This window comes from Mauremys mutica, chromosome 2 (assembly GCF_020497125.1).
Source record: "Mauremys mutica isolate MM-2020 ecotype Southern chromosome 2, ASM2049712v1, whole genome shotgun sequence".
Taxonomy (NCBI): Eukaryota; Metazoa; Chordata; order Testudines; family Geoemydidae; genus Mauremys; species Mauremys mutica.
Window position 1 is genome coordinate 90571770 of NC_059073.1, and position 22818 is coordinate 90594587.

The 22818-nt window shown below is 40.6% G+C and overlaps 1 protein-coding gene across 1 annotated transcript in view; it reads left to right on the forward strand.

The window, feature by feature from the left end:
- RAB12 (RAB12, member RAS oncogene family) overlaps window positions 1-22818 on the forward strand; it is a 36734-nt gene that overhangs the window by 10602 nt on the left and 3314 nt on the right. Inside the window, exons 2-4 of the mRNA XM_045005696.1 lie at window positions 6146-6206; window positions 19814-19952; window positions 20492-20581. Of these exons, the coding sequence (XP_044861631.1) occupies window positions 6146-6206; window positions 19814-19952; window positions 20492-20581 (290 nt within the window). The remainder of the gene's footprint in view (window positions 1-6145; window positions 6207-19813; window positions 19953-20491; window positions 20582-22818) is intronic.

Below are 22818 nucleotides of genomic sequence, written 5' to 3' on the forward strand. Positions count from 1 at the left end.
TAGACAGTGTCTAATGTTTCTAATGTAAAAAACAACTCTTGCGCGGGTAGAGACAGGACATCTTAGGCTGTCTTTATACATCATGAAGAATCAAAGCACTTTTTCTCTTTTGCAACGCACCTTTTAAATTAATATTAAGAGAAGTATTTTGAATAGTTCACATTCCATGTGAGAAGAATTGTTTTACTCCTGCTTCAGTCAAATTTTTACCATTAAGGAATTTTAATTAAACATTCCTTGCTCTTTTTGATTAAAAACAGTTCACCATATTTATAATGAACTCAGTCGACTTACTGTTGTCCTATCAACTTCGTTTTTCGCAAACTGTATTTTCTTAATTTATCAATGGCAAAACATTAAGGGTATAGAACCCTGCCAAGAGTTAGGGTATGTCTACACAGCAAATGAATATGATGGCGTAGTGTGGGTAGGCATAGCTGCACTAACATTTATTTAGCTAGCACAGGTAATAGTAGTAGTGAAGATGTGATGGCATAGACTTCAGTGCAGGTTAGCAACCCAAGTTCTTAAAGTGAGCCCTTGGTGGACTTAGTATTCAGATGGCCACAATGACATGTTCATTTGCTGTGTAGCTTTACCCTTCGACAGATAAACTGAGCAAACTCAGGCTTTGTCTACACTGGAACTTCGTTGGCAAAACTTTTGTCGTTTTGGGGTGTTAAAAAAACACACACACACCCGAACGACAAAAGTTTTACGAATGAAAAGCACCGGTGTGAAGGGCGTTTTGGTGGCAGGAGCGCTCTCCTGCCGACAAAGCTGCAGCCGCTCATTGGGGGTGGAAGATTTTTGTTGTCAGGAGAGCTGTCTCCTGCTGACAAATGGCAGCTACACTGCATGCCTTTTAGCAGCAGGGCTGTAGTGGCACAGACGTGTTGCTAAAAGCTGCGCAGTGTAGACAAAGCCTCAGGATTAAAAGGCAGAGGAGATGTAATATTCCTACTCTGCAGAAAAGCTAATTTTAAATTCTCACCAATGACTTTTGGAAGGTACACAATTTTGGAGCAAAGCTCTGTTAGGTTTATTGCATTTTTCTCGTGAGAAATATCCACAGAGGGACACTTTTTTTTTAATTTTTGCGTAAAATGCATTTTTTAAACTCTACCTAAAATGAGTAGTCATATTTTTATAGCACTGATCCATTTTAGGACCAACCACTGCATGAATGACTAAGAATAGTCTAACTGTTCCATCAGCCAGTGTTCAAATAGCCTAATCTAGGTTGTTTTGTAATGACCAGAGGCAAACTGACAATTTGTAAATTGGCAGAATGTCAAGAATACTGAACCAATTGACACTTGGAAGTTTCAATTACTGTTTTTTAGATTTCAGAAGAGTAATGTGTTTTGCAAGTCATATTTTCGAGAGCTGATTACGCAAAGTAAATATTATTTGTATATGGCTTAGTTAGTACTTGAAACAGATGGTTAGATTTTTTTTCTTTTACTTTGAAGGTCCTGTTTGATAGAAAATCATTTCTAGTGTCTGGCTTAAACATGCTGTACAGTTGGTTCAGATTTTTATGGTACCATATTTTCAGCAAATTTTCTATAAATAACTAGGCTGTCAATTGCAGTTAATTCACACGATTAGCTTAAAAAATTAATCACAATTAATAGCAGTTTTAGTCACACTCTTAAACAATAAAATCTGAATTGAATTTTATTAAATATTTTGGATGTCTTTCTGCATTTTCATATATATAGTATTCTGTGTTGTAATTTAAATCTAAGTGTATGTTATTTTTATTACAGATATTTACACTGTAAAAATGATAAAAGAAATAGTATTTTTCCGCTCACCTCATACAAGTACTGTAGTGCAATCTCTTGGTCGTTAAAGTGCAACTTACGAATGTAGAATTTTAATTTTTTTTGGTTACATAACTGCACTCAAAAACAAAACAATGTAAAACTTCAGTGCCTACAACTCCACTCACTCCTACTTCTTGTTCAGCCAACTGCTAAGACAAACAAGTTTGTTGACATTTACAGGAGATAATGCTGCCTGCTTCTTATTTACAATGTCACCAAAAAGTGAAAACAGGCATTTGCATTGCACTTTTGTAGCTGGATTGCAAGGTATTTACGTGCCAGATATACTAAACATTCGTATGCCCTTTCACACTTCGGCCCCCATTCTATTGGACGTGCTTCCATGCTGATGACACTCATTTAAAAAAAAAAAGTGTTAATTAAACTTGTGACTGAACTCCTTGAGGGAGAATTGTATGTCCCCTGCTCTGTTTTACCCACATTCTGTATATATTTCATGTTATAGCAGTCTCAGATGATGACCCAGCACATGTTGTTCATTTTAAGAACACTTTCACTGCAGATTTCACAAAACACAAAGAAGGTACCACTGCGAGATTTCTAAAGGTGGCTACAGCACTTGACCCAAGGTTTAAGAAAAGTGCCTTCCAAAATCTGAGCAACATTCTGATGCGAAAACTACAGAATCTGAACCACCAAAAAAGAAAATCAATCTTCTGCTGTTGGCCTCTGACTCAGATAATGAAAATGAACATGCATTGGTCTGCATGGCTTTGGATTGTTATCGAGCAGAGCCTGTCATCAGCATGTATTCATGTCTCCTGGAATGGTGGTTGAAGCATGAAGGGACTTATAAATCTTTAGCGCATCTGCCACGTAAATATCTTGTGATGCAGGCTACAACAGTGCCATGAGAACGCCTGTTCTCACTTTCAGGTGACATTGTAAACAAGAAGAGGGCAGCATTATCTCCTGCAAATGTAAACAAACTTTTTTGTCTGAGCAATTGGCTGAACAAGTAGTACAACTGAGTGAACTTACAGGCTCTAAAATTTTTTACATGGTTTTGTTTTTTTGTATATAATTCTACATTTGTAAGCCCAACTTTCATGGTAAAGAGATTGCACTACAGTACTTGTATTAGGTGTATTGAAAAAAACTACTTTTGTTTTTTACAGTGCAGATACTTTTAATCAAAAATAAAGTGAGCATTGTACACTTTGTATTCTGTGTTGTAATTGAAATCAGTATATTTGAAAGTGTAGAAGAAATCCAAAAAATATTTAAATGATATTCTATTAGTGCAATTAATCATGATTAATGTTTAATCACTTGACAGCCCTATAAATAACACTTTCTTATTGTAAAAACACTTGTAATAAGTATCAAATTAACTTTTGAATTTGAGAAACAGATGAGGTTGCAAAAATTAAAACTGGAATCAAATGATTCAGAATCTTCCATTGGCTTTCAGAATGTTCATTTTTATTTAGAAGTAAATTCCACATTGTACAGAAGCAGCAGCATAATCTGGTGGTGATAGGGTTTTGCATGTTTATGGTCTTGCATGTACCTTTAGAGTTTGTCTACATAGCATTTTGTAGACTGCAGGAGTGAGCTTGCTAGCCCAAGTTGGGTGAACAAACTTGGGGGCTAGCAGGGCTCCCATTGGCTCTCCAAAAACAGCTGCAGAGATGATGCTTGGAAGTTGCAGCTCAGGCTGGAGCTTTAGCTCTGAAGCCTATTGAGGGGGCCCGACTAACTTTTAAATGTTAAATCACTGGAATAATTCTGCAGAAGAATGCACTCCTCCACTGTGCACTTCTGCATCCTATCAGTTGTTTCCTTCAAGACATCAACTTACAAAGCTCTTGTTTGGAACATATGATGCATTTCAACAGACCAGCAGCAGGGTATTCTTTCTGTTGCCTTTGTGATTTAGAATGGTAAATGCTAATCTAGCATTTGGCCCCTCACTCTGAGCTTCCTGCTCTCCTTCTCTACTCAAGCAAATGGGTAGATTCTTGTAGTGTTAGGCAAAAAAGTTGATGTACTGTTCCATTTCTCAGGGTTGGGAAATACTGAATGTTGAAATTAAGAACTCAATTTAAAGAAAATTCACTAGATGGTAAGTCATGAATAGAATGTTACATACTAGTTGTTCTAGATAAATTTAAGCCAAATTTCCTTGTTTCTTGAGTTATATCTTTGTCGTTGATGTAATATTTTAAAATGATTATTTCTGTAGCACCTTAATTATCCTCTACAGACAAAATAATGATACTTTGGATGCTTACATTTTGCAGATTAAAGAGGACTGTCAAGAAGTTATATTTTAAAAAACAACTTCTAGCTGTGTTACTAACACTTTTTAAAAAAAATATTTTATGTTGTCCTTTTGTACTTCACATACTTTGGACAGCATATTCAGACTGATCAGTTTCATTTTCTTTTACTTAACTCTTGCATAATGTTATTAGGCTTTCAAGAGTGCAGAAAAAATTGATTAGTTTTTAATCATGTTTCATTAAAATATTCTGAATTTTATAGACTCTTTAAAAAAAAAAACCAACCCTAAAGTAAGGGAGTTATAAAGTATTTGACAATGTCTGCTGAAATTCAGGCTGCATATTATAATTCATTTTATTCCTTACTGCTTGTATTGCAGTAGGGTCCTGAACACCCAAAGAAGATTTGGGTCCATTTTGTTAGATGTAAACATGAGAAGTCACATTCTTTGCTTTGAAGAACTTTACAATATACCTTAAGATGCAGTGAGTGTGCTGAATATTTGGAAGGAGGTGGGAGGAAGTATAAGGGTAATACTTGGAAAACTTAGTTCTGTAGTCTAGCTGTGCGTACAGTTTGATATGAATATTTTTTTAAATGTACGTGTTCTTTGTTTAAGCAAATAGATATTGTCTATCCCCCTGGTTCTGAGCCTAGCCGGACTAAAGTAGGGTAGACTAAAATAGAGTTGAGGGGATCCTTCTTGTTTCTTAAAATTTAACCTTGTATATTAAAATTTGGTCAAATATTTATATTTGGCATCCCTGTTCTGCAGCAATATAGCTAAATCAGCTAAGGTAAACTGCTGTGTTGACAGAATAGCCTTTAAACAAAGCTCCTAACTTTAGAATATACCTCTACCCCGATATAACGCTGTCTTCGGGAGCCAAAAAATCTTACTGCGTTATAGGTGAAACCGCGTTATATTGAACTTGCTTTGATCCACCGGAGTGCGCAGCCCCACCCCCCCGGAAGTGCTGCTTTACCACGTTATATCCAAATTCATGTTATATCGGGTCGCGTTATATCGGGGTAGAGGTGTATTCCAAATTTGCTGTGTAGTCATGAAAAACAATGTTAAAATATTTTGGTGTGTGTAGAAGTCAAGTGTTGTGTAAACCAAAGGGCCAAATTCAGCTTTTTTTAAATAAAAGTTTTATAGTCCACTCCTCTACTAAGCACTATTAGCTGGACACTTGGCAATTGGCCAATGCAATCTTTAGAAAAACAGCTTTCCAAAATATTTTATCTCCTCTGTTTCTGTTGTTTTACCATACTGGTTTACACTGTTATGTGAAATAATTGGAGTGAGGGGGAGAGTTTCCGACACAGTATACTTCTGCGTTTCTGTGTAAGTTTAATTGTATTAGTCTGAACCATCCCCTCCTGTCTTTTCTTTCTCTTAAATGTAGTAGTATTTTGTGGGGGTGTGGGTATGGGAAGCTATATTTCAGAGTTTAGCAACGTGTACAGAATACACAGCTGTCAAATTTATAACAGAAACACTGATGTAAAAGCCATTGATAATATTTTAAACCATGTACAACTCCAGGATAAAAACATAGAGCACTATCATCTTCAGAGTGCTTTACAAATACTAAACATCAACACCTAGAAATAGCTATATATTATTCCCATTTTACAGATAGCAAAATTGAGGCAGAGAGATTGACTCTGTTCATGACATGGGAGGAGTCTGTGACAGAATCATAATCAGAGCTTGGTTGTTCCTGGCAATCACTATAAAACATGAATAGAGGGAAGGAAGTGATCATACCCTATTTTTTTCCTATTTTGTCATTAGAGCTGCTAGTGATAATACTCATAGCTTGAAAAACATTTTCAACAGTGGTTGGGCTGAATAGCTCAGATTATATGAAATAACTCTATTCCCTCCCCCTGCTGGCCCATAGTGGTGTAAATCCCTGTTTGTTCAAAGTTTTGTGAGTGTATTAGTATAACACATGCACAGGTACAAAAAAATTCATTTTAAATTACACCCTCATTGCTTTTGCTGCTTATTCCTCCTTTTCTTTTTGTTTACTGTATTTTATTTATAGGTGTTGATTTTAAAATCAAAACAGTAGAGCTAAGAGGAAAGAAAATTAGATTACAAATCTGGTAAGTAAAACAAAAATGCAACCAGCAGTATGTTTTAATTTTTGTGTTTCTGGCATGGATCAATATGCTTGTTTAATATGATTAATTGTTATAAGCTGGTTTAGCTCTTATCCTTCTGCTCCTTCCCTTACAAATCTGTTAGCTATTTTTTTTTTTTTCAAGAGCAAGAGGGGGAATGATGGATGATGTTATATTACTGTGCTGACACAAATATGCTTGTGTTACAGAGGTGTCAAAGCCTTTCTTTAGACAAACAAAATCAGCTATGTAAGAAAACAGCATAGGAGTAAACAAACAAACACCAACCAACCAACCAACCAACCCCCAAATCCAAAAGTTATTAAGGTGATCATCCACTTTCTTCATAGTAAACATGAGGAAGCTACTACAAGGGAAGGAGGGGAAAAATACCTCTAGTTTCAATTTCATTCACTCATATGGAGATCACCTCAGTTATAACTGCCATCCTAGAGTAAATGAATCTATTTAGCCTTTTCTGAACTTTTTATCAGAAATTTCATATAGTAGGTGTTCTTTCTGTGACATTACATGTAACAATGTAATTACAAGTAAAACACTCATTTACAAACAGAAAAAGTATGTGTTAACAGTTATGGTATTAATGTCCTCCTGTGAAAATTCAGTTTGGACTGCACATTTTTTCTGTTCAGGGGAAGGTTACATACTTCTTGGTAAGAATTGCTCAAGTGATATTATTTATCAAGAATGATAGTACAGTGCATTCAGTTAGAAATTGTTAGTCCCGAGAGGTCCCTTATGATGCACAATAGCATGATACAAATCACAGTTAGGAGAGAGTAAACCAGCTATGTTAATGTAGATTCTAATCCTATAAATTATCTAATAGCTTTGGTGTATTAACAGTGCTTGATGCATAATTGGCATTAGAGATCAATTGTTATAGATGCTAACAACCCATAGAAAAAGCAAATCAAAGCATATAGGTTTTTGAAATGACACCAGTGGGATGTTCTGGTAGTATTTCATTTTTAATTACATAGATGAAGTGAGTTTAGCTTACTAACGCCTCTTGGCAGGTCACCATCAACTCTGTTTGTTGCACCATGTGTTTGTCTTGCTTCCCTTTGAGTTAACTGCTGCTGCATCTTTGGTATCATCAGTCATCTAACACTTGAATATTACTGGCATGTCTTCATCCCTCATCTGCGTCCCTGTTTGGAAACCTATGACTACAGAGCTGGTGGTTGAGCCACCATTGTTAGCCAGGGCCTACTGAAGCTGACAGAGGTAATGCACATTTTTTATGTCAAGATGTTATTGTAGCACTGAATGTGAAATGTATATACCTTGTCAGATATGTTCTTAATATTGAATAAATGTTTTATAGCATCAGTTTTCTGTCAGAAAAGATACCCTTAAACTCCTTATCATTCCCACTTATTAAGAATATCTTTGTAGACTTTTGTTTGAAAATGTAATTTAAAAAACAAACAAATGTAGAAGGATATTAAAGTGTGGCCATTACTCAGTTGCTGAGGCATGCCTAAAATAGTCATGTAGCATGTAAATTAATGCAGAAATGAAATACATAAGAATTGGCTAAGTATCTGAATTTATATCAATATACGTCCGTTATTATGAGGAAGCATCAATACACATAATACCAAAGTGTCTTTCTCCTTGATTCTCACTATTAAAATGTCTTTGCTGTAATTAACCCTTAATTTAAAAAAAAAAAATCTCTGGACATACATATAAAATCATGTTGGAAAACACTTCTTATATTAGCAAAGAGAGAAGATAAATCAACAGTTGTTTCCTACAACACATTCTCGAGTGCTTTGCCTGTCTGTTTATAAATTACATTAAAAAATAGTACATTGCAAGAACATTAAGGTTACAAAATCAAGCCCCCTTGTGTGTATGCATTATGATACAGTCTCTTACTATGTGATCACGTACTATTTTTTTTTCCTACAGGACCCCAGCCGTATTCAGTGAATTGGTAGCAGAGGCAACACATAACTATTGATTGGAGAGGTGGCACAATTTAATGGTTGGGAGGGGCACTGGATATAGAACACCTTGTCTTTTCATCTAGAACAGAGGTTTTCAAACTGGGGGCGTGCTCACAAGGGGGCGTGGAGGAATATTCGAGGGAGCAAGCAATACTTCCAGATGGCTCAGGCCAGCCCCATGTGGTGGGGCTCAGCCCCCTCACTCATCTTAGAAGCTGTAGCTAAGTGGAAGACATGGCAACTCCCACTGCAGTGCGAGGGGGGGCGATTTTCCCTGTGTACAGCCCCTGCACTGCTATATAAGTGGGAGAGCGGCTCCTGCCCTGGGAACAGCCACAGGGCGTTCACCCCAGGGTGGTCTGCAAAGTAGCCAGTGGGAGGCACTGGGACTCCAGCAGCAGGAAAGGAGAAGTAGTCCCATGTAGCAGGGGGTGGGAAGGGTCAGCCTGCAGCCAGCTGTATGGATACGTGGTGAGGGAGAGCTGCTGCCTCCTCACTGCTGGGCCTCCTGGCAAGAGGCAGCCCAAGGCCTTGCCCATTCCCCCACCCCCACTCTGTGGGGCAGAGTGTGAAGCGGCCTCTCTGGATGGGTCCCCCTTGTAACATTTAGCTGTTGCTAAATGGAAGGCAGAAATCTGGGGGAGAGCATGGGACCTTGCGTGCCCCCACGTGTATTGTCTCTGATTGATAGTTTGTTGTGTTTTTTTAATCCTCCTTGTATTGTGTGTCCGCTGGCTTTGTTAATGCACAGTTTCCAAACCCTGCACTGACTAAAGAATTATTAATTTCGTCATGGGTGTTTCTATGGTACTCTAAGTGTCTTAAATGCTTCACAAATATGAGTGAATTTTTCTTCACAATACCAGCAACCTAATTCTGCCAATTCCTAGCTTTTGAATGATTGACTTTGTAACCTTAATGTTCTTTCAGCATAGGATTTTTTTAATACAATTTCCTATATTAAAAAAAAACTGAAAAAACAAAAGTTTTATCATGTGGAATCATATTGACCTCCAACTTGGGTTATCATCTGGGTTCAGACCTTCACATCTACAGCATAGACTTCTTCCACTTGGCCTTATGGAGTAACTGGTAGCAGTAATAGGTTGAGTATGTGGATCAGGCATTAGCGGCAGATGACATATACCCTTTACCAGTGGGTTTCACAGCTATTTGCTGAAAGCAGAGGAATGTGGAGACTGAGAACTTCATTATTTCTCTCTTCCCCTCATTTCTCACCCCCTGCATCCCACTCTGACTGCATCCTCCTTCTCTTCCTTTCTGCCTGGGCATGAGCAGAGTGCAGGAGAGAGTGTCTCCCTGGTCTGAATTCTGGTGCCTGAAACTATAGTGGCCCCCTCAGCTGCAGAGAGGAGCAGTTGCAGGGTAAAATACTGCTGTAGCCATACAATCCTGAACTGGGACACGCTCAGTCTATAGAAATGGTCTTATATGTAGTCCACTCAGTGCACAGACGCAAATGGAATCTTCTGGGAATTTAGCTGCCAACTGCTATGAGTATCTACTGAGCATGTGCAAACCATGGTTTTTCAGGTTTGGGCAGATTTTCACCCAGTCAGCAAAAGGCACATCTCTGACATCAGTGCGACCTCTCTTTCAAGTTTCTGCTCCAGTGGATTCTAGACCTGCTCAGTAAAATAGCTGTATGATTTTTTTTTAACATGGGCAAACATTTTCCCCTAACCTTTTTCTTCTAAATGGCTGAACCATATTAGGTGAAATGTCCCCCAAAAAAGCTCAGTGTTGGGTTCAGGTGTTGAATGTGTGGAATAGACTGTAGGAGAACTGAAATGTAATTTTTCAGCTTTCTGATGCCCACATGGAGGGTGAGTTGCAGGCTGCCTGGGAACCAGCCAAGCAGGTTGCCAGGCAGCTCAAGAAGCAGGAAAGCCTGAGAGCTGGCCAGGGGTGGAGCAGGGTACTTAGGCAGCTGGCAAGCCAGGTAGGTGGGCGAGCAAGCTGTCAGGAAACCAAGCAGTTTTCTAACAGGTCAGATTCCATAAGTTTTTGATTGAATTGACATGGTCAGTGTTGCTTCTGTTGAATCAGCCTTTTTTTGATTAGAAAACTGTTTCATCAGAAAACTTATGGCCAGCCCTAAAGAGAAACCATGTGCTGAAAATACTTCAAGATGCTCATAGAGTTAGGTAGGTATGAAAATAAACAACCTATAATTTAACATAATTAAAGCTTATCAGCCTATTCTGAGTTTTGGGGGGGAGGAGATGCTCATTGGAAAAAAAATTTGTTTTCTTTGTTTTCATATGAACCCAATACACCACTTCAAAAATCTTCTCTAGCTAAAGATTTTTATTTTTCACTATCAAAAAAACATGATGAAGGCCATTTTTACTTTGGTTTAAATTACTTCCTCCTTCCACTGCCATCCCGTGCCACCCTCCAAAAAAAGGTTTAGTTGGCTTGTGTGTGTGTGCGCGCGCGTGTGTGTATGCGCGTGCGTACACATGGAGTGCATTTGTATTAAAACAAAAATAGTTGTCTGACCTAAGCCGTTAAATCCAAATTAAGACTTTCAGGGGTTTTCTAACAATATCTGATTTACACTTCTAAATCACTGTGTATGTTACAGTAATGAATATAGAGAGAAAAGTCAGAATCTTAACAGCATTTGGACATTGCTTTTATGTTTTAAATTTTCCCTTGTATGACATCTCTTTTGCATGATGTCCCTCATTTTATGTCATTAAGCAGAAAGACAATGATGGGTGGACTCTTTATTTGCAAAATCATAAATAGTAAAGAATAATATTACAATACATGTTTGTGGTTGCACGTTGGAAAAGAAATAAAAACATTTTTCCCATTCTCACAACTTCTTAGTTTGGGATGAGGAGTTGGAAGTGGAGAAATAGCATTATCAGGGGCGGCTCCAGGCCCCAGCATGCAAGCCATGGGGGGCGCTCTGCTGGTCGCCACGAGGGCGGCTTGCCTGCGGAGGGGCCGCTGGTCCCACGGCTTCGGGGGAGGTCCACTGAAGCCGCGGGACCAGCGGACCCTCCGCAGGCAAGCCGTGGAAGGCAGCCTGCCTGCCGTGCTTGGGGCGGCAAAATCCCTAGAGCTGTCCTTGAGCATTATATAGACAAAACACAACATTTTAAAGTATAAGTGAATTCCTTAAAAAAAAAAAAAAATAGGGACACCAAAAATTTTACTTAGCTAGCTACAGCAGCAATAAGTGCTAGGTATAAAAGTACCATAGATGTAAAAGCAATATTTGACATCCAGAATGTCTCAGCATGTTCAACATATTAGACTTAATTCAAATAAAGTTCACCTCTATCCCGATCTTCGGATAGGCAAAAAAATCTCACCATGTTATAGGTGAGACCGTGTTATATCAAACTTGCTTTGGCCCCCCCGTTCCTTGTTCCCTGACCGCCCCCTCCAGAGACCCCAGTCCCTAATCACCCCCAGGACCCTACCTCCTACCCAACCCCCCTGTCCCCTGACTGCTCCAACCTCTATCTACACCCCCCGCCCCCTGACAGGCACTCACTGGCAGTGGCAGGAAGCGGAGCAGCCCAGCCCCAGTCCGCTCCACTCCGCCATCTCCTAGCCATGGCACTCTGCTTCTTGCACCGGTGAGTGCGGGGAGGTTGGGGAAAAGATGCCCCCCGCACTGACCTGTGGCGGGAAGCGGAGTGATGCGGCCCCATCCTGCTCCGCTTTCCTTGCCCCGGCCTCAGCCGTGTCGCGGGGGGTGGTTGGGGGTGTGTTAGGAAAGGTCCCGCACTCACCAGCGGCGGGAAGCGGAGTGCTGCGGCTGGGAGGTGGTGGAGTGGAGCGGGCTGGGGCCTGGCTGCTCCGCTTCCGCCGCTGCCGGTGAGTACAGGGGGGATCCCTTCCCCCCAAGCCCCCTCCCCCAAGCGACACAGCCGAGGCCAGGGCGAGGGAAGCAGAGCGGGCTGCTCCCAGCCCCCCATCCCCCACAACTAAACCCCTGGGCCACTCTGGGACTGGGGGGGCCCCCAAAAGTGCCCCCTCATAGCTCGTGCCTCCCGGACCCTGGAGTGGAAGCCCTTGACCGCCCCCAAGATCCTCTGTCTCTTATTCAATCAGCTTAGGCACCGCAAGCCTGGGAGGCGGGAGAAGTGAAGCAGCGACGGCGTGCTTGGGGTGCTCGTGCGCGGAGCAGGGGTGAGCTGGGGTGGGGAGCTGCCACGGGGGGGTGCCTCAGGGCAGAGGGGGGGAGCTGCCGTGGGGGGGGGGGCCTCAGGGCAGGGGCTGGGAGACGGGGGAGGGCGCAAGGTGGAAGTTTCGCCTAGGGAGCGAAACATCCTTGCACCGGCCCTGGATATAATGCGGTAAAGCAGTGCTCCGGCGGGGCGGTGCTGCGCATTCCGGTGGATCAAAGAAAGTTCGATATAACACGGTTTCACCTATAATGCGGTAAGATTTTTTGGCTCCCGAGGACAGCGTTATATCGAGGTAGAGGTGTATTACTAGATCAGTAATCTCATGAATTGGGGATTGATCATGCTAATGCCTTATTGCCCCTGCCCATGGATGGTTTGATAGGTCTTCCGACTAAAATAATAAATATCTTACTAATTATACCATGTGTTAATACTTCTTATGATTGGAGTATAATATGGATGAGAGCAGCATAACAAAACTGAATTGCTCCAACACAACATAACTGACTCATCATAAAAGGTATCTCGATGGTAGAGACTCTGGGTTTTTTAATCACGCTTGTGGAATTTGTACACCCCGAACTTTTGGGTATACAGCATATCCCTGATAGATAGGGCCCTACCAAATTCACAGTCAATTTTGTTCAATTTCACGATCATAGGATTTAAAAAATAGCTGAAATCATGACATTTACTATTTAAATCTGAAATTTCATGGTGTTGTAATTGTAGGGGTCTGACCCAAAAAGGAGTTGTCGGGGGGTTGCAGTACTGCTATCCTTACTTCCGCACTGCTAATGGCGGTGGCGCTGCCTTCAGAGGTGGGCAGTTGGAGAGTGGTGGCTGCTGGTCAGGGGCCCATCTCTGAAGGCAGAGCAGCAGCAGCACAGAAGTAAGGATGGCATCGTATGGTATTGCCACCCTTACTTCTGCATTGCTGCTGTCAGGGCGCTGCCTTCAGAGTTGGACACCTGGCCAGCAGCCGCTACTCTCCAGCTACCCAGCTCTGAAAGTAGTGCAAAAGTAAGGGTGGCAATACTGCAACCCCCCTAAAATAGCCTTGTGACCCTCCTGCAGCTCCTTTTTGGGTCAGGACCCCTAACTTGAGAAATGCTGGTCTCTTCTGTGAACTCCTGTATAGTTGTAGCACGGCAGTTACTCACCACTGTGGTGCCTCCTGCTGGTCATCTGTAAATTAGCTTTTTCCAATCTCAGAGCACCTCCTGCTGGCCGATTTCTCCCTACCAGTACCTGCTTCCTTGTATCCACCACCTCTGGCCCCATGTCCCTCCCAGACCCTGGTGCCCCTTACCTGGGATTGCTGCCCCACAGCAGTGGCCCCAGACTCTGGGTCTCCTCTCCCAGGGAAACCCACTCCCCCTATGCCCACCTTGCCTCAGTGGGTGCCAGTCGTCATCTAGCCCCCTTTTTCTGGGCAAACTGCAGTCTGTAATGGCCACTCATAATTGACAAGGGGGTTGGACCTGCTGTCTTTCTAGCCCAGCTGTCTCACTGCAGCCTCAGTACTCCCTTAGGCCTTCCTGCCAGGCCTCAGCCTGGGAGGTAGTCAGGCCTGATCTCCCCAGCTCAGCCTGCCCCTTCTTCAGCGCTGCTGAAGGTACCCTGTCTCTCCCAGGAAGCTGGGTCCTTCTCACTCAGCTCCTTGCTCACAGTGCTCTTATCAGGGCCAGCCAGCCTCCCTCAGCTGCTCTCACTTCTTTTATCCCAGGAGCAGGGTAACCGCCCTGCTACAACAGTATAGGGTAAAAGCACAGAAAAGACCAGATTTCATGATCTGTGATGCGTTTTTCGTGGCTGTGAATTTGGTAGAGCCCTACTGATAGAACATTACAACATACAGAAAATGATCTCCCCACCTGGCATTTGGGATCTCCAAGCATTTTGAAATAAGTTCTTCTGAACTTGAGGGGCAGGGGGCAATATTCTAAACTTATTGCTTCTTGAGGTTACGTGAATTCTATTTTTATACAATCTCACTTGTAGTAAAGGGAGAGCCCTGTTAATAGAAAACTTAGTAGATTTTTTTAATTAAGGGAACTGCAGAAATCCAGCACACTTTTGAAATCTGAATATCACTTAGCTCCATCATTTGCATGTAAACTTATTCAAAGTGCTATTACAGAGTAATTGTGTAACTGTCTTTCTCTTCCACTGTACATGTTTTTCCTGCATGTGAATGGTTTCCCACCAATACTTCAGAAGCACGCCTGACTTAATGATTTGGTGAAACTTCCCTTTCTTTGTGCTCAAATTATTAAACCTCTTTAGTGCTGTACATTATTAGACAGTCAAGTGAGTACATTAGTTCACTTCTTTCTGTGCAGGGATGAGGGAAACTAAAGGAAAAGGAGGAAAGAATTTTTTTGCAGCATGCTTTAGAGACAGTACGTATGGATATGTTACAAATGAACATTCCACTTAGGCATACTTTTGCTATACAGAGAAATAATGATAGTTTCAAGTATAATTCCCTGCAAAATTAATAGATGTAGACATGGTTAGTTTCCTTCTCCTTTGTTGATATTTTAATATTGGCATCAAATTTTGGCACTTGCATTCTTGCTAATTCATGCTACAGTAACTGAAAATAGGACCAAAATTCAACAAATAATTAAATCACACAGTTTTTGAGTTTTATTTTTTTAAGCCTGATTCAGCAAGGGACTTACTTACATGGCTAACTTTAAACGTATGGAACTATTTATGTGCTTAAAGTTAGATGTGTGTAAATACCTTGTTGATTCTGGGCGTTGGCACAGAATTGTGTTTGTGTTCCATCAGAGTGCTAATATTTAGAATAACTTTCTCAGGGCTTTAGGGTTTTAATATTTTCACACTATATAACCTCCTTCCTTCCTCTTCCCATCATTTTAGCTCTTTGGAGCGTGGTGGGTTGTTGTTTTTTTTAGGAGGAGGGGCTTATATTTATACGGTTGTTCTGGATCACCTTTTATTTAACTCTTGAATTTATAGAATTGAAGGATTGATAGAGCAGGAACTCAGTGTTCAATTAAGTGAACAAATGCCTTTTGAGATAGCTAGAAGAGAAAATGCAACTACTTGGGTTAAGTGATTCAGTGTAGTTGTTCTACAGGGTATGATTTAAAGAAATCCAGAATGTGTATTTTTAAAACCACTCAAGTCCAGCAGGACAGTGTTCTGCCACAAATACCATATCTTAACTGATCAGAAAATCTTATCTTTTGACAGTTACTATCAGCCACCAGCTCTAACCACATAGTAACAATAATATTTCTCTATAGCATTCCTGCCCTCGCACCTCTATCATGTCTGGCATTCAATGTGATGGAACTAAAGGGATTCCTGTGACAGGTTGGATCATATAAACCCCCTTGGGGCTGTCAACTGATGTACCAAGACTACTTCTGCCCCTGCTTTCCCTGCCAGCTTGGGACTCCAGCACACTGTCTTGTTGAGCCAGACACGCCAGTCTGCTCCAGCACAGACCCAGGGTCTGAACCACGTGCCCCAAAGCTGCAGACTTAACTGAAAGCGACTTAAGAAGTGTTCCTGTCTTTAACACTCAGATGCCCATCTCCCAATGGGGTTCAAACCCCAAATAAATCCGTTTTACCCTGTATAAAGCTTATACAGGGTAAACTCATAAATTGCTCACCCTCTAACACTGATAGATATGCACAGCTGTTTGCCACCCCACACACACACACACAGGTATTAATACATACTCTGGGTCAATTAATAAGTAAAAAGTGATTTTATTAAATACAGAAAGTAGGATTTAAGTGGTTCCAAGTAGTAACAGACAGAACAAAGTGAATTACCAAGCAAAATAAAATAAAACACACAAGGCTATGTCTAATACAGTAATAAAACTGAATACAGATAAAAATCTCACCCTCAGAGATGTTTCAATAAGTTTCTTTCACAGACTGGACACCTTCCTAGCCTGGGCACAATTCTTTCCCTTGGAACAACCCTTGTTCCAGCTCAGGTGGTAGCTAGGGGATTTCTCATGACTGCAGCCCCCTTTGTTCTGTTCCACCCACTTATATAGCTTTGGCACAAGGCAGGAATCGTTTGTCTCTCTGGGTCCCCCACCCTCCTCCTAAATGGAAAAGCACCAGGTTAAAGATGGATTCCAGTTCAGGTGACATGATCACACGTCTCTGTAAGACTTCATTATCCTCTTGCCAGCACACACCTATACAGGAAGACTTACAAGTAAAACAGAGCCATCTATAGACAATTGTCCTGGTTAATGGGAGCCATCAAGATTCCAAACCACCATTAATGACACACACTTTGCATAATTACGGTAGGCCCTCAGAGTTGTATTTCATATTTCTAGTTTCAGATACAAGAGTGATACATTTATACAAATAGGATGACCACACTCAGTAGATTATAAGCTTTGTAATGATACCTTACAAGAGACCTTTTGCATGAAGCATATTTTAGTTACATTATATTCACACTCATCAGCATACTTTCATAAAATCATATAGAGTGCAATGTCACCATTCCCTTGTTTATTGACATGAAATGACAGATGCAATTCTACAAGAGAGTTATTTGGAGAAGTCTCTTCATAAGCATTGAGACGATGTTTTCCACATGTGGAGATTCAAGAGTCTTGACTGGCATTTGAAAGTGTTTCCCATATTGAAATGTCACAGGGGCTTTGCGAAAAATAAATTTGACCCTGGTATGAAGATAGGTGAACTTAAAATAGGAGAAAATAAACTGTTGTAATGGTGAGTAATAGCAGTATGTAATTTCAGCTGTCGAATATAGAGCACTTGCATTGCTTTAATTAAAATTAGTGTCATTAGTGAAAAGAAAGCAACCAATTAAATATATAGAGGTAGTCTCATGTATCATTGGAACCAAACAGTTGATATGTTTTTGCTTCTTGCGGGGTATCAAAGTTTAGTGTGGGTAAATTTAGGTGTGGATTTTTTTTTTTTTAAATCAGGAGATAGAAATAGTAGAAGACAAACTGATTTTTTTTTCCCCTCACCATTGTATGATCGTGTCATCCTCCAGCTGCAAAATACTGGTCATGATGATCTAGCAGTTTTATTTTTTCACAATTCTTGGTGTAGCCTATCTGAAGCTGAGGCTTCAGTGAACAGTCATCTGCATCATGAAACTATCTGTACAGAGTTGATGCTAACTGGTATCATTGTGGCAGTTACAGAAGAAAGACCAAGGATTGACTTGACTGAGCATTAATGCTGAATTACCTGTCAGCCATAGGTGTGATCCATGGAGGTTTTGGTTGAGACCGGGCAGGGGAAAGGCAGTTGTCTCTACAAATGTATGTCCTGTGAATATGCTGTGGATAAATAAAAATTACTTTCTCCGAGACAGTCAGTTTGATCTTGTGAACCTGACACTTTTTGAAATACTCCAAAAAAAAAAAATCCATCCATGTTATTAAAAATGTTTTGCTCCCTAAGGCTTCTCATAATGAAGTCATACAATGCCTGAGTACTAAATAGAGTTGGTTAAAGATTTTCATGCTCGAAGTCGCCCTCTCCCTCCTTGGAAAATACAATTTCATCAAAATTTAAATTTTTCACAGGGGAAAACATACGTTGTTTTCCCATGGGAAATTTCTAAATGAAGTGACATAAATTAATTTTTATATTTCAAATTGGTTAGAAACTTCTCATGGGAAAACTAAAATCTTTCTACAAAATAATTCAAATAAATGTTTTTAATTGAGAAACTTCTCACAAGAAGAGTTTCTGGTTTTGACCAGCTCTCATACTAAACTTTAAAAAATATCCACTGATTTTGGAGGCCCCTGTTGAAACTCCTAAACCTTGAATCCATTAGAACATTTTGTAACCTACTTTCTAACAACAACACTAACGACAATGAAAGTTCTGGGGTAAACAAGCTTCAGGCATTTTTATCAACTTGTCATGAAAAATCTGCTCTAAGCAGGCTTTTTGGTGATATGGTTGAAAATGGCTCAGAGCAGGTTTTCATGATACGGTGAAAACACCTTGGGTCTTAACTACACAAGGACATAAACTTGCTAGAAGAAGTACAGCTGCTGGTAAATGCACCCTAACTGAAGCCCCCATCACTTTTGAGAGCCAGGCCATAGGTGTGTCCACTTGGGCATCTTGTGGTGAGGTATTTTAATGCCACACTGGAGAGCATTTAAGGGGGGTTAAGGACCAGCTTTGAGCCCAGGCAGCCCCGCCCAGACACGCCTGCACAAGCTGGAGGCAGGGCTTTAAAAAGAGGAGTGGAGCAGCTCAGAGGCAGGCAGTGGAAGGGAGCAGGCAGCTGCTCTGAAGGGAAAGTACTGCCCAGGAGCCCATTGCCCCGACCTGACAACATAGACCTGTGCAAATCTACAAAGAAGAGTCAGGTGACTGAGTGTGCAGGTCAGAGACTATATTGAAGTGATTTATTCTGTGAAGCGAAAGATGACTGGGGTAGGAAGTGGTCCCAAAGGGGTGGGGCGGGGCTGTTTAGTACCCCAAGGTGCCGAGTGGAGCTGCCCACCATTGGGCCCTGGACTGAAGCCTAGTGAGAAGGGTGGACCCAAGAGGGCATTAGAACAAGAGCCTTCATGTACTGTGAGAGGCCAGCTGGAAAAGATGTTGACCGTTCAAGAGCCCAGTCCCCAAGTTCCCCGTGCTAAAGGGGAGGACTGGAAACCCTTGGGGTGGAAGTGCTGAAGGACGTAACTGTATTTCAATGGGGAGACGACATGCCAACCTCGTCCTGACCACTCGGCAGCGCTGTCGGTGAATGTGCACCGTCTCCACACTCAAAATACCTGGACACTTCAGAATTTAGAACTTGGTCTTCAGGCTCACACTGTACTCAGCCGTATGTGTGCCTCAGAAAGTCCTACCATACATCCTCATGTTATTGGCTTACTTTTATCAATAATGTCTGCAGTTATTTTCTGCACTGGTTTTAAAAACATGGCTTAATTTTTTTTGTTGATATGAAAGCTCTTAAATCTTGTTAATCTGTGAATTGCTGCTTTTATAGTACAAAGTCCAACAGTGTTAGCTTGATGAGCATGCATCCTTTTCTTTTTTCACTCTTCCAGGAAATATTGTTTGTAATTTTTTTTCCATCTGTTGATCTGTTTTCATTGGACAACTCCATTCTCAAGGACATGTAAAACTGATTTGTGGCCTTGCCTTTCTCAGTGAAGTTAGTGTGGGACAAATACGTCTGATATAGAATTGCTTACTACTTCTGATCCAGTTGTTAAAAACCCGGCTTACCTGGTGATGTCTGAAATTAGTATTTATAGAAGGAAACTGAAAATATGGAATATGCCTGTAGAATGCATGATGTGTTTTTTATTAAAATCCAGGTTAGCTTAGTCTATGCTTTGTGAACTGGTAAAATACTTCCACCAATGTTTGCTGCTACTCTTTAGGGACACAGCAGGTCAGGAGAGATTCAACAGCATTACCTCAGCTTATTACAGAAGTGCCAAGGGAATCATATTGGTATATGATATCACCAAGAAGGAGACATTTGAGGATTTACCAAAATGGATGAAAATGATTGATAAGGTAGGCTCCAACTTTTCTGAAAATAGACAATACAATATATGTAATGCTTTATGTAAGGGACACTATTAAATTACATTTTTACAATGTGGTTTTGTAATAAACCCTTAGAAGATAAAAAAACTTAAATTCTTTTGCTATAGATTTCCACTTCATTCTTTTAGAAAGCATTTAATTTTTGTGTGCTTATTCTTATTTTTCTGCTGACTTCTGTGAACTAAAATTGCTGTCATCAATGTCAGAAATGTGCATAGATTTGGGCACCCAATGGTGCACTGGAAAACCATGCATTCTGTTTACCTTCTTTGCATTAAGGTCGCAATAGTCCCTCTAAGGGAGACTCAGGTATATTTCTCATGCAGTGTTATGGAATGTGTTTGGAAGCAGAAAGAAATAAGGATATATATCCTTGAGATAATGTTTGTATAGAGCTTTGATACAGAACTCATGCAGGTACATAAGTATTAGTTTTTACCAACAGTGTAAAAACCTTACGTTTGTGGATGTAGTTAACTAGAAATACGGTATTTTTCTGTATTCAGTATGCCTCAGAAGATGCAGAGCTTCTACTGGTTGGAAATAAGTTGGACTGTGAAGTTGACAGAGAGATTACTCGACAACAGGGAGAAAAGGTAAGAGCAGATGGAATCAAATCATTAACATCCTTTAGTGATGGTGAAAGAAGGTGGTTGTGGGCTCATATTGGAATTGTGAAGAATGTACAGCTGTAGGTTTGGGCTGTGCTGAATCTCTTGCAAGTTTGAGATAAATCTAATGATAGTTGAAATTCCAAGCCAGGCAAGCATTGAGTGGAATCACATTGCCCCTTGAAAGATACCTGGCTCTTTGAGGGGGAGGGAGGGAGAAATTAATTAGGTAAAAAGGAGAAACCTTTTTTTCTAACCTAGTGTTTGATTAAAAACAGTTGTACTGCCTTTGCTATAAACAAGTACCTACAGCAGGCACGATGCTTTGATGTTGCATCTATGATACTACTCTCCTTCATACCCTTAGAGTTATAGAAGACATACAGTGTTTTAAGCATACATTATTCTACCAAAATCTGTTTTAAGCTTATACCAGGTATTACAGAACATGCCCAGATATGTTTCTTTAATGTAAGGAATATCATCTTGCCCTAAAGAAACAGAAGAAATTAGAAGGTACTAACTTGGGCTGGATCCTCAGACCCCCAAAGTAGCATGAAGTGTTGGAGAAATCAGCTGAAGATTCCCCTCACATCCTCAGCTGGTGTAGAACTGACTATAGGCTGCCCTTTCCATTCCCTCGCAGAAGGGGAAGGAGGGAGGCTGTGGCACCTTGTGCTCAGGGCCAGCAAATGACCTCTGGGGGCTTGTTACAGCTGGTGTAGGTTAAAGCATCCATTAAACTTCTCTAACTTATATGAGGGACCAGAGTAGCTCCTGACTGTCCCGAGATTAGTGAAGCACAAAATTGGCTTTAAGTGACTTCTGTACTGAGCACAGCTTGGCTAGACTCGAGAATTGGCTCCTTGTCTGGATCATTACATACCTATTATTGAGTCAAAGTGATCATGATCTATTTCTTCCTCACTGGCATGACTTCTTCAGGAATCTTTAACTCCAGAAAGGAAGAGCATTTTCTTCTGTAAAAAGAAGTATACGTGAATTTACCTAATTTCCACTGTAATAATTTTCCAAGGGGGACTTATCCATTGCTGGACTTCTGCTTAGGTTCAATCTGCTATTTCATCCTCTTCCAAATTGCTTCTGATCACTTCAAGCTGTGAGAAAACCAGATCATGAAATCAACCCTTGGCATCTCTTCCAGTAGGTTACTATCCAGGAGACTAACCATATGTACCCACAACGCTCAGGGTGTGTAAGGTTGGTTTTCTGTGGAAGAGAATCATTTGAATGTCTCCTGAAATTCTAGAGACATCAGACCAACCTGGGAAGATTTTGGAATATGAAGACAGCTTTTCAAAATCAAGGCTTTGACAGTGCATAAAATAAAGATTATGTAACCTGTCATGCTATCCATGTGTTGGAAATGAGCACAGAGGTGCTGCTGAAAGCTAATGCACTGTTGACATTGGTTCTCCATATTTGTTAATAGGGTGTGGGGGGAGGGAAGAGTTCTTGTTATAATATGTAAAGTATTGTCATGGCATGACTTCTGGAGGATACTGTGGACAGAGCAAGGAGGGGGAGAGATATTTCTAAAACAGTATGCAGTAACCTTAGGGAAATCCAGATAAATACTAGCTGATAGCTGTTTGATTTAAAAAACAAACAAACAAAAAAACAGTTTCGACTTGTGTTTTTACTTGAAAAACTCCTCTTCTGGTATTCTGGAATTGTTTAGGGGCTAAGTAGGTAAGTGCATGATGTGAACGCATAAAGGGACATGTGAATAATTTATCCTTTGGAAGAAGTTAAATATGTACCCAAATATTGTCTGAAAATTTGGTGTATTAATGCAGCAGACCATAAGTGCTGCTTAGCTCAAGGCACTAAGATTGAAAACCCCTTTGTAGTTCATTACCAACTTATATAAAAACAAAGTAAAAAGGATACTCTTAACTGAGCATCTTCTAACTGCAATTTTGAAAATGCTTTTTCTCATGTGTTTGAACCTAAGTGTGTGTGTGTGTATTTTTCTACATGGATGTGTCATAGAATAAGAATTGGTGAGATGATATTAAAGTTCTGGTGCATGGAGTCCCTGAGAGCTTTGCATTTTTCCTTTTGAATTACTTAGAGCTGAGTGGAGGTATTCCACTTCAAAGATGATTTTGCTATTTCAAAATCTGATTTCATTCTAATTCAGAACAAATTCCCACAGTTTTGGAATCCTCCATGGAATGAGATGGAACCATAGCCCG